Source organism: Aythya marila, assembly GCF_965140915.1.
Source record: "Aythya marila genome assembly, chromosome: 2".
NCBI lineage: Eukaryota > Metazoa > Chordata > Aves > Anseriformes > Anatidae > Aythya > Aythya marila.
The window spans coordinates 53,593,536-53,620,072 of record NC_139043.1 but is presented as its reverse complement, the minus strand read 5'-3'; the positions used below and the strand labels follow the sequence as shown (position 1 = coordinate 53,620,072).

General features: G+C 38.9%; 2 protein-coding genes across 7 annotated transcripts in view; one reads left to right on the top strand and one right to left on the bottom strand.

Moving 5' to 3' along the window:
- Window positions 1-19,490, top strand: part of NFX1 (nuclear transcription factor, X-box binding 1) — a 65,457-nt gene extending 45,967 nt beyond the window's left edge. For 3 of the 4 annotated variants that reach the window (XM_082752564.1, XM_082752565.1, XM_082752562.1), the window contains 4 exons: window positions 1,378-1,444; window positions 6,149-6,294; window positions 11,056-11,157; window positions 11,918-16,412. In XM_082752564.1, coding sequence (XP_082608690.1) covers window positions 1,378-1,444; window positions 6,149-6,294; window positions 11,056-11,157; window positions 11,918-11,993 — 391 coding nt within the window. In that variant the 3' untranslated portion in view covers window positions 11,994-16,412. Of the gene's footprint in view, window positions 1-1,377; window positions 1,445-6,148; window positions 6,295-11,055; window positions 11,158-11,917; window positions 16,413-17,645 lie in introns of those variants that run through there. The other variant, XM_082752563.1, reaches the window with a different exon arrangement.
- Window positions 19,491-20,204: 714 nt separating this feature from the next.
- On the bottom strand, window positions 20,205-26,285 carry LOC309874670 (transmembrane protein 14C-like). 3 transcript variants are annotated; one of them, XM_082753084.1, is made up of 6 exons: window positions 26,180-26,285; window positions 25,961-26,076; window positions 24,953-25,036; window positions 22,597-22,698; window positions 21,030-21,117; window positions 20,205-20,826 (listed from the first exon to the last, which is right to left on the bottom strand). In XM_082753084.1, exons 3-6 carry the CDS (start codon window positions 25,026-25,028, stop codon window positions 20,769-20,771), a joined length of 324 nt encoding a protein of 107 aa, XP_082609210.1. In that variant the 5' UTR covers window positions 25,029-25,036; window positions 25,961-26,076; window positions 26,180-26,285; the 3' UTR covers window positions 20,205-20,768. The 3 variants fall into 3 exon arrangements, with proteins under 3 accessions (XP_082609210.1, XP_082609211.1, XP_082609212.1); XM_082753085.1 differs by lacking the exons at window positions 25,961-26,076; window positions 26,180-26,285 and adding an exon at window positions 25,216-25,274; XM_082753086.1 differs by lacking the exons at window positions 24,953-25,036; window positions 25,961-26,076; window positions 26,180-26,285 and adding an exon at window positions 23,652-23,860.
- Window positions 26,286-26,537: the final 252 nt, after the last annotated feature.

Here is a 26,537-nt window from a genome sequence, read left to right as displayed (position 1 = left end):
CAAACTTCTGCCCCCACTATCTCTGTGCTCTCTGTAATTTTTTCAGGACAAAGGCAAGAGTGATAACCAAGCAATGAAACATACTCTTAGAGTCTGAGACTATTTCTGTGTACTAGTCCCTTTATTTGTTTGCCTTGCTGTCAATTTTCAAAATAAAGACACTAGCAAAACATTTGCATAATGCATAGTTAAGACTATGCTAATGTGGGTTGCAAAGAGAGCTACTAGGATGAAACATCTGGAAATGAGGCAAGAGAAAGTCAAGTTAATATCAAAAGCATCTCACTAGTAAACACTGTGCAACCTGGAATGAAAGAGGGATCAGACAGATTTGTAAAAAGATGCTTAAATGATAAAGGTCACTTAAGAAATTTTTACTTTGTCTGTATGTGTGTAGGCCTGTTGGATATATTTTGCACTTGCTTCAGTATCCTAATGATTAATAAATTTCATATTTTCAAACTTAATTTAATTTTAAATAACTTAAGAAATACTTCAGTCGAGTGGTAGATACTCATCAGTGTCCTGGGAAATTGAGGTACTTCATTTGGTTTGATAGGGAGTATGAATTGCACCTGGATTAATTTGTAAATATACAAACAACCTCCAGCTCAGGACAAACACAAATGGAACCCTTCAAATAGGATGTAAGCAAGCTGATAAAACACCAAAACAAGCTAAACTAAACTAAACAAAACAAGCTAAACTTGCAGTAAAAATGCAAGACCAGAATCAGAGTCAAGAAGAAATGAGAAATAAACTCAGTCATTTTTTACTGTCTCCACTCAGTCAGTTCTCTGATCAGGATCCTACAGAGGAGACTACTGATTCTGCAGATTTATTTATTTATTTATTTATTTTTACTGCTAACCAGATTTGAGAGATGAATTCTTCAGGTAGACATTTTTCCCCATGGGGACAGTGCTCTAATAAATGTTAACCTTTCTTTTGGAATTAGTTTACATGCTCATATAAGAACAGAACATAAAGCTCACTCTGACAGATCCAATTTACTGTGATTAAGTAGGGCAAACCAATTAATTAAAAAAATCCATAATATCAAGAATATTTTTTCTTCGCAAATAGCTTTATGCTTCTACTTCTGTTTTCATTAATTTGTTACACCAGATAAGTTCTAAAATCAGTCAGTGCACTTTTTCTGTCTTTGAAAACAATTCTACTCTGTGTACCCAACACCTGATTTTCCATCTAATGATGTAATCTAATTAAGTGGATTGCCTAAATGACAAAACTGAGAAACACTGAAATGGTAACTTTTCATTACAACACGTTACATGTTTACATATTACAGAAGATAAAGTCATTGCATCTTTGTACATTTTATTGCCTCATTTACCTAGTATGCTGTTGTTGCAGGAAGGATTTAAAATTTGTCAGTGATGTTGAGAAGGAGATGAGAATGCTTGTGGAAGCTGTGAATAAGGTCAGTATTCAGGTATTCTTTGAGTTATTAAAAGAAACAGTTTTGTTTACTTTGGGGGTGGATCAGAATTATGTTTATGAAACTTTAGTGCTAATAGTTAGGGATTAATACTAGATCTGTTTTTACTCTATTAGAATGCATATTTTAATAATAGAACAAAATTTTTAAAACATAGCAGTACGACCACTTCTGTGACAGTCAAGATTTTTTTACTTTTTGTTTTTTTAAAGACTCAACCAGTGCCAGGTTTTAATGCATCAGTGGATTACCTTTCATTTTTGTGTCTCCGTCGATAAAGCTTTAATCGTCAAACACAGTATTTAAAGGTTAAGACTCTGAGGGTGAAAGCCCTAGGTTCTTTCAGTCCCTGTAGTGGGATTTGCTTTCATATCTGTAGAGTGGATGCTCTTTGGCATTTCTGTGTGAGGTAGTCCTCTTCCTCCTATAAGGAGACTGGGATTCAGCCTTAATAGACTCCAGTATACCTAGAGAGGTCGGTTCCACAGACAAAATCATAGACATGTAGCAAAAGCAGAATTCTGCCTTTGGGCCTGTCTGGTTAGTGTACTACTGGCTTGCTGCTGCACAGTGCTTGACCTGTTGCGTGCAGTTGGAAGTATAAACCACTCTATCCTCAGTTGGCCTTAGCTCAAGAAACATAACTTTCTGTAGAAAGTATCAATGTCTTTCCCCGTTCTCTCCCATAGGGCTGCATATGTTCTATTTTAATCACTTAGTTTTATTCCTTTCTTTTTGTGTGGTGTTTCTTAAGCAATCTTGGTGCTTGTGCACCTGTCTAATGTTCTTACCTATTTTTTCCGTATTGGAATGAAAATCCGAGAGGGATTATTTGTGTCTAATTATATTCAGGCCCCTCCAATCTCATTTGCTAATAGATGTGTAGAATAATTGTTATTAGCTAAAAATAACTTGCCCAACATTGTTTTGACTGTAGTTATCCTATTTTATACCTTTGTATACTGCCTTTATTTTACACACCCGCACAGAGAAATGTATATGTACACATTTGTATATTTGATAACTGGATATACCAATATATATTCCCAAACCAACAGCCAACCAATATATGTAATATGGTACAAAAAAGGTGACTCTATGTCTTGAATTAGTAATAGAAAATGGATTAGTGACATAAAATATAGTGGAACAAGAGAACGGGAGAGCTCAAGAAAATCTCCAAAGTTTAGTTCTCAGCAGTAACAAAGTATTTGTTAAATAACAATTCTACAACAGAGACCATTGAGTGTCTATTAAAAAGAGTCTCCATTGCAGAAGAGGATGAAAAAAACAAGCTAGACATGACAATCCTTCCCTTGTCTGACCTAAAGGGAGACTTGCTCAGTGCTCATTTAAGCTTCTATCACGATGAAGATGAATCAGTTAGGCCCACCTGACAATTCAGTACCGCAAGGACAAGTTCTGCACCCACCTGTACCTCAGGCTGTTGGGAATTGCTATTCCATAAGGTACAAGAAGTCTCCAGAAGTCAATTTATATTTCAAAAGGGAAGAGATTTCTTTCTGTATACCAAAAACAAGTTACACAAGTCTCATCATTTGGAGTCCATACGTTATGATGCATGTACAGGTAAAAAATTATTTTCATGAATTCTTCAGTAGGCAAACTGAACAGTTACCTGAGGAGTCCAACCATAATCTTTGTTCTATACCTGAAAATTCTCTATTTAGTTACATACTAAGTTTTGCAAGGCTGTCAAATTCCTCCTTGAACTGTTTAGATTCCTGATTACCAGTCATGTTCCCTCTTGCAACCACAGGTATTTGTATTGTGTTGGAGATGTCTCTATGCCTGGTAAGTGTTATCACTGCTCTTCATTCAGGCCTGTTGCCCAGCCAGACAAGTCAACTCCCACTTCTTATGTATCCAAAGACTGGATTAATATGTTTGACATGGCATTATGCAAGGAGACTGTGCTTAGTTGTTCTTCTGCCAAGATCCCTAAATCTGTCTTATGCTTGAGTCTCTGTTCAGTTGTTTGTTTACCATGACTCCTAAATCCTTTCTGTCTTGAGATGTGACTTGTGTTCTTTGTTTCTAGATGTTAAGCTTTACTTCCTTGTATTAAAAGTATTTTGCATGCTGGTCTATGAAGCATTCAGGTAGCTCTGCCTGTATCAGTACTATGTATTTTGTACTGATTACTGTTACTTATGCTTACACATTTTTGTTTTGACTTGTTTATATTTTTGCACTGTTCCTTTGGATACTAATTTCAGCTTAACTGGATAAATGCGTAATGAAAAGGATTCTGATGCTTTTTGTCAATTTGTAATTTTGTCATTTTGTAAATACACGCTTACATATTAATACAGTTAACTTTATCTGTCATTGTATGACTTTGCTTGCTTCATGAATATCTGTTCCCCTAGACTCATTAGTGTGTATTAATCTAGCACAGCAGAGTTGTCACTATTGACATGTGTAAGCAGACAGGACAGAAAACATTCATGTCATCCAGCTCTGTCAGCACATAGACAGAAATTCTGATTTTTTTTGAGCCCAGAATCATCCCTTTAAACACCATCCTTCTAAAGGTACAAAATCTATAGAGTTTTCTTTATCCAAATGTTTGTCTATATGCTGAAAGTGTTGTAGTAGGTGGAAAGTTTATTACTGTTTATTGCTAAGTAACTCTGTCCAGACAGTATGTGATTATTCTGAAGACTTGTGGAAAAGATTGACCACCACTTCAGGTCTGGTTACTATTCATAATTTAGCTACTTAATGTTCTGAGAGGAGGCAGGTATAAACCATCCATCTACAGGGCAGGTACACTGTGCCTTTAATGTTTATCTTCCTCTGTTAAATTCATCTGTAGCAGACTATATCTAGGTGACTGCAGCAGAATGAGTATTCTGTTTGTCTCAATGGAGGGGATGAGTTTCATCCTCATTCTGCCTTTCTTTGTAAGAACTGGTGAACAAATGTTTTGCGGAGTTGAATAGTAGAGAAAAGGACTATAACAAATTGGATTACTGTTAAGTAGCATTCCTCCTTTACAGTAATACTGATTTACAGAAACACTGTAAAGGACCCAAGAAGAGGTTTCAAGAACCTGTGTTGATTCCTGCAGTTGCTTAAATAATTTCCAGGAGTATTCTTTTTGCTTAATCTAACCAGTTAAAGATTATATCAAATTAATAGTTTCCTAGAATATTAAAAAAGAAAGAGTACACAGTACTGTGTCAAAGTTACTTCTGGCAGCACTGTGATCGTGCAATAATAGACTTGAACAGACTGGAATAGATTTGTGTGTAGTTTAAGATTTATCAAAATTGTCCTTTTATTACATTCTAAAATGGGGTTCTCTACATCTTAATGATTTGAAGAGTTTTCACATGACTTGTAAAGCAACTGCTTTTTAACATAACAGTTCTCCTTGTGCAATCCGAAGGTGTACTAATCAGACATTTGTATTTGAACGTTTAACGTAGCCTGTCAGAAGATGTCTTAGAATCATTCAGGTTGGAAGGAGCCTGCAGAGGTAATCTAGTGCAGCTCTTTCTTGAAGCAAGAACCAACGCTGAACTCAGCCCCTGAACGAATGGGCCTTATCCAGTCAGATACTGAAGAAGTTTCCTAAATCCTCTCTGGCTACTCCAAGGGACCTTCTACTTCATGTGCCTAAAAATGGCTGATGAGAGGCTGTGGTTTTTTTTCGCAGGCTTTGAAATGTAGCTCATTGTCCTGTAGTTCGTGTGTTGTCTGTCTTGCTCTTCTTGGAAACACAACAGTTGCCTTTCTCCGGTCATTAGGCTCCTACCCCCGATGTCTGTAACCTTTCAGAAGTGATAGAGAACAACACATACTCCTAGTCTCTGTGTTGTTAAATATACTGCATCCAGTCCCAGAACCCTGTACAGGCTGGGACTTCTCTTGCAGTCCCTGACTCAAACGTTATCTAATACTGGCAGTTTGTCTTCTTCTTGAACCCTGTTGATAGCCCCAAAGACCTCTGAGACCTTGTTGGTGACAACCAAGGCAAAGGCTGAAGCACAGTGTCTTGAAACCCCGAAGCAGACTGAGTATCTTACCCTCATCTGCATCTGCTGTTGTTAAGACACCCAGTCCTTTAGGAAGGAGAGACGCTTTTATTTTTTTCTGTTCTTTCTTTGACTGTTGATGTAACAATTGTTGTCAAATCAAGCATTATCAGTTTTTGTTCACTGAAACTGAAACTACAGTTTTGTTGCTATTTAATAACATCAATAGACTTTATTACGTGGCAGGTTTTCCAGATATATCGCTTATTTGGTAGAGAGAAGTGATAACTAAATCTGATGCCTTTGTAGCCACCTGCTGTATATGTGCATTGTAAAAACCAGTCTGAAAAAGAAAAATTCAGATGAATTATACTGCTTCTTTGGGATGTAGACAGAATAGATGTATTCAGGATTTGTTTCGAACTTAAATGTACACATAAATGTGTGTATGTATGCTTTGAGGTGGGAACTAAATGGTTGTTTTTTAGATGATTTTTTTTTGCCAATACTGATGTATTAACATTTTGTAGGACTACTTTGTCATGGTGGCAAAATTTTAGAGTTAGAAATGCTTTCTCTTTCCCACACACCTTTCCTTTCTGCTTGCCTTTCTTTGCTTGCTCACTCCCTCATTTTATATATTTATATATATATATATATTTTTCTTTTTTAATTTCAGGGCAAGCATACAAAGAAGAGTCATTGTTACCCACCAATGAACAGGGATCATCGCAGAATCATCCATGAATTAGCTCAGGTGTATGGCATTGAAAGTGTGAGCTATGACAACGAACCAAAGCGTAACGTTGTTATCACTGCAGTGAAGTATGTAATTCATTTTGTTTTCTAGTAACTGTGTATGTTTATATCACTTAATTGAATGAGTTTGTTTACAGTACAATTTGCAGCATGCAGTAGCTTCCTTTTAAAAGTTTTTAAAGCAGTTTTAACATTTGATAAGCTTCTGTTTCCCCCTGGTTGAATACATCTTCAGAGAAGAAAACCCAATTAAAAATGAAAAAGCTAAGAAAACAAGATTTTGCAAGTCTGTTTTCCGTTTGGCTTAGCAGTAACTTCTTGTCTTTTTGTCATCAGCTAAATTTGACAGAAGTATCAGGGATGATAAAAGTAATAAAATTTTATGAATATTAATGGCTGGATAGAGAAGTCACATCTAAATTTGCACCTTCTTTGAAGAAGGCTCGTATTGGAACTTCTCTACACACCTGAACCTGCCACAGAAAGTCCTATCCTTTCTTTTTTGTTAATGGACAAAGTTGGAAACGGATTACTGCAAATATAAAAGATGTCTAAGCAAAATTAGAGATGCTTGGAGAGGGCATGTAGAAAGAAGTTCATAGTATAAAAGGAAATGAAGGGAATATAGCTGGGGGAAAAGCAAGGTTATTGACTGGAGAGTGTGGCTTCCTTGATTCTTTTGTCACTGAGCAACTTATTTAGTTTAACATTGACAAATTTTAGTTCAGCACTGTCAAATTGTGGTTCTTTGACAACTCATTTAATTGGTTTCTAACTATAGATGTTGGCTATAGTTAAAAATTAAAAAATAAAAAAAATGTTACCATCCCTGCTAGTTACAGTGCCATGAGCTGCTCCTGAGCCTGTTATCCTAGTTAGAATCTTGATCTCTTTCAATAAAGATGGGACACTACTTTAAGGTAACTCTTTATGTTTCTGTGAACCAATTTAAGGTATCTCCCTTTTCCCTACAAAAGAAGGGTGAGAAGAGAGACCACATTTGAAAAAGCTTCCTCAGAAAAAGCAAGGGGCTGGAGGATGATGAGAAATTAGTGAAGAGGAGGAGAAAGTGTCAGAGAAACGAGTAGGACAGATGATGTTTAAAAAAAAAAAGTCATTGTATGCTGAAACTTTAGAATGGGAAGCCTTCTGTAGTGTTAGAAGTTGCATACTTGCTCCTTCCCTTTTGTTGTTTAGAGAAGATCATGCAGTGCAGAACACAAATGCTGCATTTTTACTTCTGCTCTTATAGACACTGAGTGCTATACAACAGTGTTTTTCAGCTGCGTAGCAATGTTTCCTAATTGAATTCATCCAAGGATTCTTTTCATTTTAATTTTATTTCAAGTGGCAAAGACCACTTCTTCAAGACATAAAACTCATTGAAGCCTCAGACAATTGATAGCTCAGGTTCTAGGATGATATTTTTAGAGTATTTCGTAGAATAGTTTAGTTCAGAAGGGACCTTAAAGATCACCTAATTTCAACCCCCCTGCCATGGGCAGGGACATCTCCCACTAGACGAGGTTGCTCACAGCCCCATCCAGCCTGGCCTTAAACACTTCCAGGGATGGGGCATCAAGAGATTGTCTGCACAACCTGTTCCAGTACCTCACTACCCTCTGAGTAAACATTTTTTTCCTAAAACCTAATCTAAATCTTCCCTGTTTTAGTTTAAAGCCATTACTCCTTGTCCTAACACTATATTCCCTGACAAAGAGTTCCTCTCCAGATCTCTGGTAGACCCCCTTTAAGTACTGGAAGACTGCTGTGAGGTCTCCCTGGAGCCTTCTCTTCTGTAGGCTGAAAAACCCCAACGCTTCATCTTGTATTTGTAGTAGAGGCGTTTCAGCCCATTTGATCATCTTTGTGGCCTTCCTCTGGACTCGTTCAAATATGTCCATGTCTTTCTCATGTTGGGGGCCCCAGAGCTGAATGCATTTTCACAACAGCTTCTTCAAATCCAGAGTCTAGTCAACACAAAGCCCAAATGGTTTGATTCAGTTTGTTTCATCCTGTTTTCAGTATTCCCTGCAGATTTCTTTTAGGGACATTTCCAAGTATACATAATGAGAAATAACGCTAGGCATTTTTCCTGCTCTTCCCCATTATGTCACTGAAATGGTAACATCACCATACAAGTTGGATCAGAGGAGTGAGAAAAGGTATCCTTGGTGCTAAAGAGAGTTCCTCTAGGCAGATAATAGGCTAGGAGCAAGCACCATGACTACTTTGCCATCAGCAAAATGCACCTGTCATCATTCCACCACATTGGTATGAGATGATCATGTTAGCTGCATTAGAATCACTGATGTACAGCACTGCTGATGTCTAAGCAGATAAACATTCCTAGTGGTTCATCTTAAGTGCCCTTCTCCACACTTCCCTGCTGGTTGCCTTTGTAGTCACCATCTTTTTGAGCAGTTGCAATACCAGATTCCTTCTGACCCAGGATTCCTTCCGTGGGGCAGTACTGTGTTAAAAGGTTATGTGCAGACTGGTATGGCAAAAAGGGAAAGAGGCTTATTTTTGGTGTTCATTCTAGGAACAGCATTTAATTTAATGTTTATATATAATTTACATATGTAGGTGAGTATATAAGTATGTCTTTATATACAGGCTTATATAGATTTTTAGAGAGATTTAATATATGGTTAAATTTTAATGCATAATTATATGGTTAACATGTTTAAATTACTTGAGTATGTTATGGCAGTTTTCTGATAAAATAATTGTAGGATTTTTTACCTCATTAATTTCCATATAAATGCAGCTTTAAGCTCAGAACATTATTCAATAATAAAAAATATAGCGTAATTATTAAGTGTTTTGGTCACATTAGGTAAGTGTAAATTCATTTACTCCTACTTTGCATTCTAAGTTGGTTTGTCAGAGACATAGAAGATTGTTAAAAACAGTAAGAGATACAGGTTGTCTTCTTGAAAAAAGCCTGGAAAGGTACTGCAGAGTTTTCGCAAAGATACCTGAAATCATAGCCTGAGTAGAGAATGCGTATTCTCTCTTTCTTCTCTCAACAGACGAGGTAATGGGCACAAATGAAAATCATCAGGTTTGAAACAGTTGCAGGAAGAAGATTCATACAATATGTAGCAATTGTGGAATGGGTTGCTCATAAAATCAGTGACTTGCTGTATGTAGGAATAAACGTTAGAGCATATATATAATTAATGTATAGTTACTCGTCTATTTTCCTTGTACATATACTAGTGGTTTTAAATATAATGGTACTTGTGAGAATAGAAGAATGGGAAAGGCTAAGGTTCCTTTAATTATAAAGTCATAAATAGGCATTCAGGCAAATGTTTGTTTCCAATGTGGAATAAAAGTTACTGTTAAGTTATGAATGCAATGTAAATAGGAGGGCAAGAATGAAGGACAAGAAGCAGCATTTTTTCGCCTGTTCAGAAATGGAGAGGCCAAGCTACCAGAATGGTGGTGGAAGGCCTCTCAGTCCTGCAATTACATTGAAACCGTGACTGAAAGTTGAAATAAAGCAAACTCACTCTTGAAAGTGACTCGTAGGAAACTTTTAAGACATCTCCACAGCCTGTTAAAGACAGAGTTGCGTGTGATACTTATTTTGAAAAAATTTGGCTTAGATGCCTTTTTTGTAATAATCTTTCAAAGCAGTTTCCATTTTTTTTTTTTATATCCTTCCCCTGTCTCCAGCCAGTGCAGCCTTTGGATATGGACTATGCAGTACTGAAGTTGTGCTTCATTTGCAGCCGGTACAAGCCTAGGGACATACTAAAGCATACTGTCTTCCTGCATTGGAGAAAATACTGCCCTGCACCATGGCCACAGGGTGGCCCTTGTATTGCAGAGGGCACAAGCACAAATGGGATGCTTCATTGTACGGTTATGGTCGCATAATAGACCTATGTGGAGGGCAGGAAGAACTGTTTATTTGTTTGTTTGTTTTTTTCTTAATGCATATCATTTTTCTGGTCTCATGCACCTGGGCTAACGGGTGAGGAAGTGGCAGTGTATTGTGAGGCACTGGCACAGGTTGCCCAGAGGAGCCCCATCCTTGGAAGTGTTTAAGGCCAGGTTGGATGGGGCTTTGAGCAACCTGGCCTGGTGGAGAGTGTCCCTGCCCGTGGCAGGGGGGTTGAAATCAGGTGATCTTTAGGGTCCCTTCTGATCCAAACCATTCTGTGATTCTGTTATTGTTCCTTGGAGAGGACTGCTTCACAGGGGCCTAGTTTTAGTGCAGAGTGATGAGTAAGTTTAATGCGACTTGCTGCTTGAGGTTAAGAACGTGGCTCCACAGCATTAGATATTGTGAAGATGCAGTGATCTGTGACCATAGACCTTGATGCAGCCTACAGCTTCCTCGTGAGGGGGAGAGATGAGGAAGGTGCTGATCTTTTTTCTCTTGTGGCCAGTGATGAGACCCAAGGGGGGAATAGCATGAAGATGCATCAAGGGAGGTTCAGATTGGATATTAGGAAAAGGTTCTTCTCTGAGAGGGTGGTTGAGCTTTTGAGCAGGCTCCCCAGGTAAGTGATTGTGGCATCAAGCCTGTTGGAGTTCAAGAAGCATTTGGACAACAATCTCAGAGAGATGGTTTGATTTTTAGGTAGTCCTGTGTGGAGCCAGGAGCTGGACTCGATCCTTGTGGGTTACTTCTGTTACAGGATATTCTGTGACTCTATGAAAATTAAATAGTTATGTAGATGAAATACAAATATGAACTCAGACACTGGTACCACTACTTCTAAACGTAACTCTTTTTTTGCCCTAATTTCTAAATGAATATAAATTCCTGTTGAATAAAATAACTTTTTTTTTTTTTTTTTCTAGAGGGAAATCCATTTGTCCAAGCAATACTTTAACTTCTGTGCTGGATAAAGAAATGCAGAACAGGCCTCCACCTCCTATTCCTCATTACAAACAAACAGATAAGTAAGAAATGTGTTTCTAAAATGGTGTTCTTCAGTTTTGTGCTGGTTTGCTCAAGGAAGAGTGTTCATGAACTTCAATTTTATGTTCCCTGAGTCTTTTACTCAACTTACATGCTGCTGCGGAGCTTGCAGCCTGCACTAAATTTTTCTGTCCACAGAAGTAAACCTGAAATTAAATGCTAACAGAATGTAGGATTGACAGTGATATAAGAGTAGTAATAAAAACAAATATTATGGACCTCTCTTTTTTTTTTTTTAATAAAGATTAGATGATTGAGAAGAGATTAATGTTTTGGAGGTTTGGGTTGTTTTATATTTTTAACTTTTCTGTGTAAAAGATAAGTAGTGTCTTACTGGCATAAAATAATTTATTAGGACAGTTAGTAAATATATTTTTGTTTATGTTTATATTTTATTATTTAAAAGCATGTTTAGCATTTAGTCTTCAGTACATTAGTGCTTTTGCAATAAATATTACTAATAAATGATAGTTTCTGGTAAAACTCAAAAACAAATTGTATCAATTCAGCCATGCACCGTTATACGTTAATTTGATAAAGTATATATTTTTTCCCCAAAATCATAGTTAAATGTTTTCTGAAGCATTAAGATATTTCCATTAGAACATAATTTAGAACACCCCATCTATCAATGCAGTGTTCATATGCACACTGAGACGTTATGGGAATTTGTGACTTCAACCTACTTTTATCTTGTGTTTCATGCAGAGTGAGTAACATCTAATATTCTTATAATTTCAGGAGTAGTGGAAGCAGTGGTTTATCCAAACCATTAAAAGAAGAGCCAGTAATTGACTACTTCGATGTCCAAGACTGAAATGGTTGATGTAGAATTACGATGCAGAAGCTTACAGGTGAAGATACTAAATTATTGTGCAAGGCACTTTTTGGTTACCTGTCAAATGATCAGTTGTTCAGCATGTTCATGATTTAACATCTACAGTTAGATTGTGATACTTTACGGTTTACATCACTGCATAACTGCATAATACTTAACAGTAGTATAATTTTTTTCAACCTGTGTTTGCTGCATTTTTTTTTATCTAATATGCTGTCAGAACGATGTAAATTTCCATCAATGCCTTTAAAGTGAGAGAGCTGATAATCAAATAGATTCTTTTGAGTAGTGAGAACAACAATAAATCTTAAAGATTTACTTCAACATATCTCACACAATTTAAACTAAACCAGGAATAATCTTTGTTAAAAGCACTAAAGAGAATATTCTTAAAGCATTTTCATATTTTTATTAATTTGTATCCATGTTAATGTGGTAAATTTGGTAATTTTAGTTACTCCTTTGCATGGACTGAAATACAAAATTTAGTCAGTCTTGAAGTACAAGTATATGCTCTAAACGCCACTTAAGAGCACAGGTTTCTTTTGTATCTGAAGAACCAGGATTTGGGGAAGGTGGGGAATTAAAGCTTATTTTGTTTTACCTCAAATTTGACATTTAAAAACAAAACAAAACAAAAAAAAAGACATCATTATTAATGTTATTCAAGACCTTGAACAAGATAAGCTTTTATACATTATTTTGGTGTTCTATTTGATTTAGTTTTTATTTAGATATGTTAGCTTGATGGTCTTGGGTTTTTTGCATGGTTTTTGTTAATGGTTTATTACTTTTTTCTGTACTGTGCAAGCTTAAGGGAATGTGTGAAAAAAATATTATCAATCTGGAACAATTTTTGTAAAATTTGTAAGAACATCTGTCTCTTTGCCAGTGGAAGGTATTTGTTGCATGGGAAATGCCATGAACAAAATGGGATGGTGGTATAAACAGTTTAACAGTCTCTCAGATGGTGAATTGTTTCCAGATCACGAGCTAAAGCGGGAGAGAGGTGATTCTGAGCAGACCTACAAAGTGGCACAGTTCTTGACTTTGAGTGATACACATTGTCTAGGGGAGATGGTCCTTTCAATTAATGACTTCCTTAATTCGGCACTGGTTTGCTGTTTCTTGTTCCGTGTGGCTACATGCAGCACTGGAGGCGAGTACCCTGTACAGCATCAGGGGCTGCTGCTGTTCAAAGGAGCTTAGAAAAAAAAGAAACAGACCTCATGGAAGCCTTGGTGGTTTGGGTTTCAGCTAGCCTTACTATGCTGTAGTGGGAGGTTTGTAGCCAAGAAAATGAAAGGCAGTGATCCATGTTTAAATTTACATAGTTACGAAACCGTGAGTCTTATACGTGAAGCATTCTGCGGCTACATTTCATCCTGAACATCCGGAGCTTGTGAAACAGTGAATAGCAAAGTCACAGATGATACCTGCCCCTTAAATCTTTTCAGAATTAAAACTTATGTTATTGCATATTTTTGTGTGTTTATTATTTCACATAAAAGAAAGTCGTACGTGTTTCTAAATGTTTCAAATGCGTGTCACCAGTTACCTTCTGGTAGAACAGTTACCAGAAGGACTCTCATTTCTCAAGACTGTTCAGGCTTTTAATTTGTTCATAGCAGTTTAAATTACTTACTTAAATTACTTTGTCTTACTTTTTGTGAACAAAAATTAAGAATAAATTAACAAAGCTTATAGTACCCTGATTTTCTAAGCACACTATTGTTTGATCCTACAAGGCATACTGCTTTGTGAAGTTCAGCTAAAGCTAAGGAAATAAGTTACTTAGCATCTTTCCAGGAATCTTTTCTTCAATCCCATCATTGTGAGGAATGTATCTATTCCAGTGCTTGCAGACAAGTGCCAGTTCACTGTGGCTAGACAAAGGCTAATTCCTGTGTAGAAACCCAGAGCTATCTTATGATAGCAGTGTTTTCAGGATAGTAACTCCAACAGGGAGAATGTATCTAGTTACACTACGAGGGTTGGTTCTGGACAGGAACCTGCCACACATGTCCAGTGAGCTGAAAGTGTAGGTAAAGTGAGCCCCAGAGTATGTGTGGCTAATGGAGTTGGTATTCTGTAAGCAGACCTAACACACAGACACACACACACACACAGCCTAAGTGATTTAGTTAATATTAAACAGCATAAAGCTGAAGCCTTTTCACATGTTTTCTTATGAATACAGGTAATGCTTCACATTTGCACCTCTGATTTGAAATATAAAACTTAAAAGGTTTTAGTAGCATTATCTCTTTCATTTTTTTAATGAAATTATGGCTTTAACATAAAGATATGAACCTGGTGAGATGCACTTCAGCACCCTACAGTTTTTAGTAAGAAAACCCAGGTAATCTTCAGCTTCTCAGGTTGGACTAATTAATTATACTGGATCTGTTCATACTGAGAAATCATAGTACTCATTACTAAATATCTTAACTGCACATATATTAACTCTTACATGGATGTGTAAATTACACATCTCTGTATCATGGCTGTTGGACTCTATCTGTAGTTACGAAGCAAGTCACACGTACGAAAATGTTTGCTTTGAAATGCATTCTAGTAACTCGGTTAAAAACATGATACCATGATACCGTACCCAGGGAATTAATACCAAAACCAAAAAGTATTGATGTCTTTCTTCCCAGAACACAGTAACATAGCCTTAAAAAGGAACTCAGCAGTTTAACAGTGGTGCTCTTCTTTCTGTTCTCATTTGCTTTTGCTGCAATGTCTGTGACTTTCATACTGAAGAGTACTAAAGACTGCAGTTCTGAAATCTGTGATAACTCATTTTCATACAGCACATGTGCCTCGTGGAAATGTTTTTCAATTAGCTATTTTGTAAATCCCATGAGCAGGCCTTTACGTCTTTTATTTGATAGAAGAACGAGAGAATAAGAGATCTTTGCATCAGTGAAGTCAGTAGCAAAAACCTTATTGACATGACTGTAACCAAGACTTAAGCTTGAACATGCTAGTCATTTTCCAGAGCCCTTAGAATAATACTATTTCTTGCAGATTTATTTGATATAAGTACTCTGCAATAAGTGTCTTTTGAAATAACTTGTGTGGTGTAAGTTGGAAGTCATGTAACTTCATTAAGTGCTTTTAAAATTGTGTATAAAATAGATATTTTGGCATTTGGGCTGTGCTATTACTGATCTGTATTGTTTAATGCATTTAAAGTGCTCTGAGTATTCAGTGCTTGGATTTAACCTAAAATTGTGTAAGATGTGTAAGTAGACTTCAGTATCACTGCTACTGTGGCACTTTTGTACAATATCTGCCGCATAAGGAAATAAGCAAAATAAAACTGTTCTAAATCACTTTTCTTAAGTTATTTGTTGAAAGCTTTTTATTTTACTTGATTTTTTGAAGTTGGTGTAAAATGACTTTCGTTATAAACCTGAAATAAATGCAAGTTGAAAGTTCTGTGCTTTGGAATTGTTTGCAAGTTTTATCTTGGTATTCCAAAGTTGGGAGACCTATATGGTGTCATAGAGAAACAGTAAAGATTTAAATGGAAGTTTGGGGAGTCCAGTTCCTCAATACCACATGTGATTTCCTGAATTTGAAGTGATTTTAACTTGCTATAAGGAGACTGAAGGAAGTAAAGAGGGACTCCACAGGAAATAGTAAAGATTACCTGCTACCTTCTTGGGATTCAGTAGTACAGGAGAGTTGATTGTCTGAACAGAAGTTTATATTTTGGTTATCTGAAAAATGCATAGTCTGGCAAAGGCTACCTGGCAATAAAATGTACAATTTTAACTTCTTAATTGTTTGCCCACCATTCACTTGGAACGGTGACTCTAAAGAAGAATGGTATTTGGGAGTGTGTGAGAGGGGCAGGGAGGACTCATGCCATGTAGAAGCCTCTGAGGTCATTGGATTTAACAAATACAGTATGTCAAATGTGGTCATACGATATGGGGAAGACAGCCGACACAATTTAGTACATGGCAGGGAGACTCAAAACTCAAACAATTCGAAAATAAGTAGTTTGAAATGTTTTGAGGTGCTTCATCCTGAAACCTCTGCAGTACATCTCCAACAGCAAAAGTCACAGAAGTGAGTAACAGGCTGTGTGGCCTGAGCCAGTATGTCAGGTGGAGTGCAAGATGGCTCAAAGGAATTCAAGAAATTATCTGAGATTGAAGAGCTCTTGAAAGTCATCTGAAAATCTACTGCATTATTGCCTCATCTGTCATAATTCAGACTTTATGCTCCAAAATATCCTGAAAAGTGACATGTTACAGGTGTGTATATAAGCATTGCAAAACAGATCGTAATTGGAAATCCCTGCCTAAAAAAAATCCTTGCAGTTCAGGACTGTCATTGACTAGAAGGTGACCAAACATGTCAGTATTATCAGTGTGTGCAAACAGCAGCAGAAGAGACTAATTGATTTTGGTATGTATTCAATCAATAGTACATCTTGGCCATGATTGAAAATTGTCAGGGAAGTTGTGACATGGTCGCAAGAGTCTCCTATCACTAGTAGATAAATAGTAGATAAGTAGTAGATAAAAATAGATAAATTCTAGATAAATACTACTATTCAAAGACTGTTGGGTTTCTGTCATTTTAGCCTTTATAGATGTCTGGTTTCTGCTGCATTCCCAGCAGCAAGAAGCTTCCTATTTAATTAACGCTGTTCTCAGCTTTTACTAACAGTCTGAAGACCAGGTCTTTGTTGTCGTAGGATTTTTGGAGGCAGTAGTGTAGTTCCTTGAGCAGAGGGAAAGTAACCCTGTTGCAGCTATCTTGGGTAAGGCCAGGTCCGTCCTTCTCAACTCTGTTGCCCAGGAGGGACGAGAGGGGCTTGATGAGTAGAGCTTGATCCTCATCCCATTCTCTCAGTTCTTTCCCAAGCCATCAGCTCTTTGAGGATGGTATCCTGGCTGCATAGGCCGAGAGGATCCCAGCAGTAGCCAGGGTTCTTGTTCCCTTATAATCCCTCCAAACTGTGGTTGTATCACTCCTAGAGTAACTAGAGGGGCCCAGGAAAATAGAAATGAGTCATGTCATTGTCACTGATACTGAGCTTACCACTGCATTGCTGCCTGAGCCTAGAAGTGGCACGTCTCCTTTCACCCTGTGGTGATAGTGGTGCATTGCAGCGTGAGCCTGGCTGCTGTACTGCTTTGAGCAGTGTTTGCACAGTTCCCCTTTATTCCTCAGTAAGCACTGTGCTGCCTCTGCAGAGCAGGCCAACAACCAGAACTGTCCAGTTATGTGCTGGAAGGCAGGATGTCTGGTGTCATGCTGTGTGAAATTAGTTCCCCAGAAGGACAATGGGAAACTTTTCAGCAGGACCCTATTGCAGCTGGCAACGTGGAGCCTTTCAGCACCCATCTCAAGCACAGGTGAGTGTTCTTGCAGGACCTACTGTTGCCTCCTCCAGAGCTGTTCTTGGTGAAAGGAAGGCAGGGCAATTAAACAAGGGCAGAATGTTAACTACCAGCAGTAAAACTGCATCAAACCTACTGCTCCTTGCTCCTGGGGCAGCAAACATGCCATGCACTGTAAAAGCACCCAGTAAAAGGTGGGGTTGTAGAAGACAAACTGCATGCAGGGGAAGAGAAAGAAAATATTATCTCCGTTTCACAGGTTCAGAAGGAAGGCACGATTTCCAAAAAAACATCCACAGGCACCTGTGCGCTGGACTTGAGCTGGGATACAGCACAGAAGCACAAGCACTTTGAGTTGCTCCATCACGGCACTTCAAGGAAGCAGGAGATGTCTCTGGGCCACTACTGACGCCTCATTCTGCAGTTTTTTCTTGCAAGGATTCTGGATGAACAAAGGCTTTCCTTCTGCTGTAACTGCCTGGAGGTTCTCCCGACCTTTCTTTCCCCTCCCATTTCTCCAGGTGGATTAAAATTGTTCAGTCAGAAGGCATGAGTATAATGCCAGGAAGCTGGGAATCCTAACACCACCAAATGGTAATTGCTTCATGCTTCAGGCCATATTAGTTCCAGCACGGGCAGACCCTCAGCTGGGGATGACTGAGTGCCAGCAGCTCCCAGCACCGTGACTGACAGAACTGGGACGTGGCAAATTGCACTCTCAAAGCCCATGGCAGGACGAGAGCTAGGGGATGGCTTTGCATTGCCAACAGTGCTGCACAACGTTCTTAGGAATAAGGGATAAAGTGGGACAGCTCCTGACTGCTTCCCCCCTAAACCATTTCACTTGAAATGTTTTCCATCCTCCTCTCATTCTCCTTTGCTACTCTAAAAGACCGGCACCTGTACTGCTGGTGTGACATTATTTATGTTCTTATGCTACATTACACATTTGTACGAAATGAAAGGGATGTTGCTGGCTGTGAAAGCCACATAAATTGAAAGAACAGGTTAGGGTGTGACATCTACTGATAGGTGAGTTACAGGACTGCTTTTTCCTGCTCTGAAACCAACCCTGCAATTGAACCTCAGTACACTATTGCCATATTTGAGGCCTCTGTCCTGTATCTGTAAAGAGTAAGGCCCAACTGAAGCACCCAAGTGTACGAGATTCTGATCCCCCAAAAACCTTTCTTACAGCCCACCAGATGGGTGGTTTGCAGCACTCCCAGCCCATTCACGCCCGGCACTGCCCCAGTGCAATGCAAGCACCTCACCTCAGACAGAAGATGCTCAGCAATACGACCCTACACGAAGGTTTGTGTCTAGTCAGGGGAAGAACGAGGCACCACTAAAAGGCTCTGAGGAAAAACTGGGAGGCCACACACAGGGTCCTGAATGGGTACGGACCTGGAGCAAGGGTAGCCCAAAGTGAACAAAAAGCATAGGTGAAATTTAGGCTGTCCAAATGGTTTTCCAGCTCCTTCTTTGAAGAGAGGATTTATCCACCAAAATGAATATGAATTTCCCTCTTGTAATCCTGAGCGAGGCCCTAAAGAGAGGAGTGAGGTACTTCATGTCACCGATTGCCACCCACCTTCCACCAGCCACTGACGGTAACATGGAATAGAGGGCCTGGGCTTTCACTCTTGGCAATAAGGATTTGCTAACCCAAATTCTCTTGTTCTGTCAGTGCTGTAAGGTATCAAGTTCTGGGGGCATGACTAAGCTCTGAATTATTGAAGCCTGGTGACTCAGTCTGTGTTGCGCCAGCCTGGTTTCCCCATTTCCCCATCTCTCTAAAAAGCAGCAGTCTTTCCAGATCATGCTGATACTGTTAGCAATATTTAACTAACTTCTTTTTAGTTTCAGGGTCTGCTTTGAAAACACTAGCTTTAACAATCATTTTAACTATTAGATTCCTAAAAATAAAATAATCAGAAAAAAATCACTCTTAAAATGTTACATCCAGATACAATCTGGCTCTCAGCATGAAGCTTCCCTGAAGTCATGGCATGCATACAGCAAATTCAATACAAAAATAATAATCTCAGTTTACATAAAAACCACCCTAAGTGGAAGGAAAAAAAAAAAAAAAAAAAAGGAAAGAAACACCCCCCCCACACACACCAAAACCTAAACAGTAAAATAGGAAATAAAATTTGTAGAATTGCCTTTTAGGCACATGCGGTATGAAAAAGGGTAGTAATGTTTTTAATTCTATAATGGCTCTAGAAAATTCTGTAGCAGTGATGGAATTTTCTACTAAGTTACATTCACTGGTTTAAAAGTATTAAGGCCATTACAAATATTCTATAGGATTTTACTTAATGTACTCTATATTTTACTTACAGAGTACAATTTAACTGAGACTAGGATTTCAGAGATGTTTTCACATGTTTTCAGTGCTGCTCCCTGGAAATCTGGTTATTTACAGGTTAAGTGCCCTGAAACAAGGAGGTCACAACATGAAATACATTAAAAAACCTGGAATTAATTTGATAACTTCAGTAAATCTTCAGTAGTCAACATGTAAAATATCACTTTAGAATATACTAGGGTACTTACATTTTGTAACTCATATCAATAATTGTAAATCACTAAAAATTAAATTAATGTGTTAATGAGGACCCCAAATTTAATCTTTTTCCATTTAAAATGTATTTTTAAACACCATGAAAAGACAACATTTGTATAGCAGTTCACTGCACAGACTTCCACTGAGGTAGGAACATGAAGGTAAGGTTAAAAAAAATAAAAATAAGAGAGAAAAGATAACCTTTGTCTCCCGTACAGACAGAAAGAATACAAAAACATCAAGTAAAGGTTTGTAATAAGTTTTACTTGTAAAAAAAGCAACATTTTAGCGTCATAAAAAGGTAGGATCTGTTTGGTGTTATAGACATAATGCATTTTCAACTCAGAATACAGCAGGTAAAGCGTGCTGTAATACTCAGTATGAAAGGCATGAGATACAGTGCTGTACTGAGCCCATTTCTGCTGGTGACACTTTGTGGGTACTTTCTAGATTGCAGGTCCTGTGTACTTCATACACATCGTCAGTATACTTTGGAATATAAAAAATTGGAAGTGTTAAACACTGAAAAATGTATTTCAAAAAAATAAAAGCAGGACCAAATTTTTCACTACACAGTCATAGCTCTACCAGATCACTGAAATAAATGACACCTTGTATGTCTTGTACTGTCCACTAGTAGATAGTAGACTATCCACCCCATCATTCTTCGTTCCATTGAAAAAAAAAAAAAAAAGGCAAAAAACAGTAAGCTGTCTTCATGTAGAAAACTGCTTCATATTTTTTCTACATTCATACAGCTTCATTATTAGGTTTCCTTATCCAGATATTAAGTTGTAAAGTGAACAGTTACTTTTCATGGGGCTTATCCACCATCTTCAGTGCTAATCTTCCAACCATCAGCAAACTGTGTAAGGGGAAAAACACTTGGTCAGTCCACAGAATTAATAGCAACTTGCCAATCCATTTTGAGATACTTCTCACATAACTGACGTACAAAAAAGAAAAAAGATGTACAGAGTACTTTATCTCAGTATAATTAAGCAAAAAAAAATAAAATCACATACAGGAGATTAAAAAATAAATTTTAAAAAGTATATTGTGTTGTACCTGACACCAGCGATTAGCCCTGCAGGCATGAATTTTCCAGAGTTGTAAAACCTTGCTCCCATCACGGCAGTCAATGTTCCAGACGTAACTTAAATGAGAGATTAAAGAGTCCAGTCAGCAGAGGTGCATGTGTGTGACAGAGATGCTACAATTCAGAACAGAACAGAAATAAGTAGTATCATCAAGTAAAAAAGGTTACTTGATGTGATGGACAAAAAGAGTCAATAAATTGTGTAAATTTTGGAACACCTCAGTACATGAAGAGTAGGTATTGTAAGCTAAGTTCGTGCCAGTTGAGGGCTGACCATGCAGTTTTTGACCTATCCAGTAGATGTGGAAGTGAAAGTGGACTGCACTGAAGACAGTGTTAAAGTAGAAAGAAATGCTGGGCCTTCTCCTTTCACTTCTGACTTTTCTATGGCAAAGAGCTAGGTGCTACATCACAGCTTCAGCAAACAAATGCTGTGGTCAGTGGCACTTTAAGCACTGACTAAGCACTGACTCAGCAGTTTGCTTCCCAAAGTCAGGGAAGCTGCAGTTCTGAAAAGAAGGAAGAAGAAACTGCATTACTGTAGCTTGCTTCTCTGCTCAATCTCCCCAAATGGAGTAACACTTTTGTAATTCCACACATATAAAATCAATCACAATCTCTACCATTTTCAGCAAACAGTGGATGCCCACATGTACCTGAGATACAGCAGCCTAACAAGTGTCAGGCATCAGCTGTGCTGGAATTATCAGCTGGAATAATCAGCTGGAATTATCTACATATGTTCTCAGCCTATTTCAGTGGCAAGGTACCCTAACTTGCTAGCGAGTGAGAAAAGCTCAAGTTGTGTTATTCTGCAAGTGGCATGAGCTTTAGGTATAATGAGGTTGAAGTGATAGCATGCTAATGTGTCCTAACTTGGTGGCAATCCTGAGCTCTGCATGGTAAATGGCAGAAAGTTAAAAGCTGAATTTTGGAGATTGTGCATGGTATGGTGCCAATCTTTTAAACACCAAATGTTTACTTTTTTTTTTTTCCCCCTGAAGGATGTGAAATAATGGCATTTGGTTTGATTTTTTTTTTTTTAACCATGTAAGTTTCACTTTATCCTAACACACATTTTCCTTCACTAGCAGTAGGTTTTTTGATGTCCATAAGACGAGCTGTAATGATGGATAACAGGTATTTTCATCTCCTGTTGTAGAATAGAAGCAAAAAGATGAGATGTCACCCAGAACACTTTATATTTCTTTAAAAAGGGATGCAGGAAAGCAGGAATGTAGTGAGAAATACTAAGCAAGACACACAAAGACAAGCAGATCTTCCACTTGTATTCTCAATATATTCTTAAAAACAAAAAACCTAAATAATACCAATGGCTCACATTCCAGGAAGAGCAGTGGAGTTTGACCACTAAAAGAGATTTTCACCAAACACAAGTTTAAAGATCTGATTGAAACTCAGTTTGTAGCCCCAACAGTTTAACATTTCTGCAAAGACTTTTAGGTACTCATTTTTAGTATCCAGTTGTTTTAGGGTAAATATAACTCCTTGCAACTAAAGCTCTAGAAGACTTACTCAGAGAAATCCAAACATTATTTGGATTCTGTGAGAGCTGATAGGCACCCAGTCCTGCCAAACTTCCAAAGAAGAGGCCAGCAGCTAGCGATGGGACACTACCTGGGTGAATAAGAGATAACACATTTATTAGAAGCTCTGAAATAAACTTGTTCATTAGATTACTTGCTTTGTAAAAAACAAACAAACAAAACAAAACAAACAAAACAAACAAACAAAAACCACGGGCATTGATCATTATAAAGCAGACCAGGGGTGGTGGGGGTTGTCTTTTTTTAAGACCACACTGATCTGAATCAAGAACCACATTCAAATGATCTTGCACAAGATAAAATTAGCATTGGTATTTAACTCATTACCAGCAAAACCACAAATAAATTTATGATAGAAAGACTAGTAAGATAAATTTATTTGGGGCCTTCTTCTGCAGACCAAAGCACGTCACTTCAAGTAGTGATTCTGGAACTGCTTGAAAAGCAGTAATGTAAAAAGGGATTAAATAGGAAGGGTTTAAGATCAGAAAAAGGATGTGTGAACTGAACTGGGCAGGAAGGAGGGTATTCAGACAAATAAAGAGTTGTCAAGTAAGAGAGAGGAGTCAAATAGCCAGACTTTGGACCAAGCCTTCAGTACAAATGATAATGCTGAGCTACCACGAGATTGGCAATTTATAGATGACATCAGGTAAGGAAATGGCACGACCTCTGCAAGCAGTGAATACTTTCAATAAGGCTAATGGAAAATTCAGGACTTAATGCTACTTGACGGTGGTCCTTTATATATTCAGTTTTTATAGGTCACCGTTAAAAGGACTCGAGGTTGCAGATCTACGCTGATAAAGATCTCCTGGCATTGTTACAGGAGGAACACATGCTGCTGCCAGAAAATAATCACTTTTCAGTCATCAGCAGAGCAGCTATAATATTGCTTCACATCCTGCTTTTAATACAAACAGCAAGAGCTGAAGATAACGGGAAGCATCACATTCTTGTACACGTGCAAAGACAGACACTCTAGTAAGCAGCTGCTCTGGACAGAACACAGTTTAGCACCACCTTGTGGTAAATGCAATTCCTTCTGCATCCTGGGCGTCCTCAAACGGCCATCACATCCTTGAGTTTTACCTTGAGGCCCTGTTTAAGCACCTATGGCACATACACTTACTAGGGCAAACATACCACCCCTGGCTGGGGAAGTTCTTTGGTCTCAAAACAACAACACACTAATGGGAGAGAGGGGAAAAGAAAATATATATATATATATATATATATAAGGAAAAAAAAAAAGACCTTGCCCTGGCCCTGTTCTCATATTCTTCCCAAAGTATATAATGTCGACTTGGCTGTACAAGAACAGAACACCTCAGATCCTCAGATTGATGGATGAAAATTCAATTTTCTTTTGGTTTCTTCAATTTATTAGTAGGGATGACAAAGTGTTTTTTTTTTTTTTTTTTTTTTTTTTTTTTTTTTTTTTAATTTCCCTGCACATCACCATACAAGCTCCCATTCCCCCTTCAAAAACCCCTTGACCTGAATTCCCTTCTTGCATCAGCTTGACCACGTCCTCCCATCTGGGAAGAGAAGATAAGATATTGATCATTTCATAATGACCTCAGAGAAATACAGATGAAATCAGCTATTTAAGTTCTCAGTAGTGTCCCTCCTGCCCTAAGCTACGCTCAGAGCCCCAAGGCAGTAGGGAGCAGACTGGAGTAGGCGTTAGCATCCATGTGGTCACACCTAGTGGTAAGGGTCTCACTGTATTCTGCAATGAAGGAACAAACTTTCATTGAGAGAGCTGAAAGGATTTCAGAGTGACAGCACCACGGCAGGGAGAAATGCACGGTTCTGCCTGGAGAAGGGCAAACTGGGCAGTGAAAGCAGGCCGGAGATGAAGCTTACACTGGGGAGCCCAGGGAAGGAACAACTTCAGGGACTGATTTGCACTGCTCAGCTCTCCCTGGAAAAAGGATCCTTCTGAAAACCGTGCAGCTTGCAGTATACTGTTACCGCCACACATTAAAACGAGACTAAATCTTTAAGGGAAAAAAATGGTGATGTCATTTAAAGGTAAAGAACATTTATAGAATGTTTAAAACAGCAGGGGAAGAGGGTTTCTGGAGCAAACTCCTGGCAGTTTATCTGAAGCACATGAGGCAGAGGTGGGGTATCAGCACCCACCCAAAGCAGCCTGTGAGCTTATCAGCCCAAAGCACCCACCACACCCGACCAGCCCCAGGCTATCAGCACGCAGCACAAGCTGACAACCTTCACCTCTGGCAGGGGGCTTTCGTAGGAAGCCACCCAGCTCAGGCAAATTTAGGGGGGGTTAGAAGGGGACCCCAGCACCATACCTGCTTTCGCGTAGCCGATGAGCCCTCCTGATGCCACCAGGGCAGCGTAGCCAAAGCCGAGCCAGTCCACAGCCATGCTGGAAACTGGAAAAGAAACTGTGCTGAGGGGAGCTGGCTCTTAACATCGGAGGGGGAAAAAGGGGAAAGAGGGGAATATTTTGCCGCAGGGAGGTCCTCCAGGAGGAAAACCTGCCCAAACCCTCCACCCCCAGCCCAAGCGATGCCCCCCGGCTCGCTGGGGAGGGTCCCCGGGCTGTGCCCACCTGCCCGGGGCGCCCCGCTCACACAGCCCGGGGCGGAGCAGGCTGCGGAAGGGGAGGTGAGAGGGCAACGCGCCGCCCAAAACTTCCCTTTTCCGCCTGTTTTGGGAGAAAAACCACAGCATCACCAACCAAAAAAACCTCTGGGCAGTCGACTGGCTGCGTTTAGCTTTCGTTGGTAGTTGCTGTGCAGCCCTGTTATGGAAAACATGGGGGATTTCTGCACCTTACAAGATGGAAAACGTCTTGTCTGCATTTTTTTTTTTTTTTTTTTTTCAGTTGTTGAATCTGTCTTTCTTTACTTAAGTGGTGCTGCAGGACTTGTTCTAACCGGCTATACGCATACACTTAGCCTTATAGGAGTCCCTGAGCTCAGCGGAGGGGCTTCTGCACCGCCCCACAACAGAGCAGCAAACGTCACGGGGCTGTGCTGTCTGCAAACAACACGTTTTTTCTCTACAACACGTTTTTTCAGATCTTTGTGAATTAGCCACATGGTCACAAAGTATCACTTTAACTCCCTCTGTGGCCTAAGTGGTTGAAATGTAGATCTTTTATTTCCCATAACAGTGCCTTAACCAACTTCATCTGTTAGCCCCTCTCCTGGAAGGGGTTGGCTTTGCTGTTAGGGCAGCGTAAAGGCTGTGAGGTTCACAGTTCACTGGCCTGTGGTCCATAGCCCAGCACTGGAGATCCCCAAGAGGATTTTGCAGAGAAACTGGAAGAAACCCAGAGCTGCTGAACTCACCTGAGGCTCAGCTGCGAGGCTGTGTGCCAGGCGGCCCTGCCGTACAGTCGTGGCTCCGTCTGCTTTACCAGTGCCATCCACGATCAGTTTCTGACACGGGAAGAGCTTCCTCACTGCTATCTTGTTATATATAGAATAGAAAACATTCTGATGTGCATCAGAGAAAAAAAAAAAAAAAAAAAAGGCAACACGCTGTTTAGTAGCTCAGCATTTACTCACCGTGTATGAAATACGAGTTCTGCTTCCAGGCCCGCTTCTGCATTTCACCTTAGAAGCTGTTAGCATTTGTTTTCTCTGCCCACAAACTGTTCTGAGCCTCACGAGATGCACAATTGTTAGTGCAAAGGGAGTTTGGAGTTTTACAAATGGCTCATGTTTATTTGTAAGTCTAAACCTTAGAAACAAAAATATGTGGAATTTTTGCTTTTTCATTCTTAAAATGATGAGCAGAGTGGGTTTTTCTTGGTGCTTACTACAGCTAGCTTCTATAATTGTGATGGTCCTGGCCATGAGCTTGTGTATTTAAAAATTCAAAAAATGAAAATTGTTTTAACAGTGGCAGCCATTTTGTTGAGTA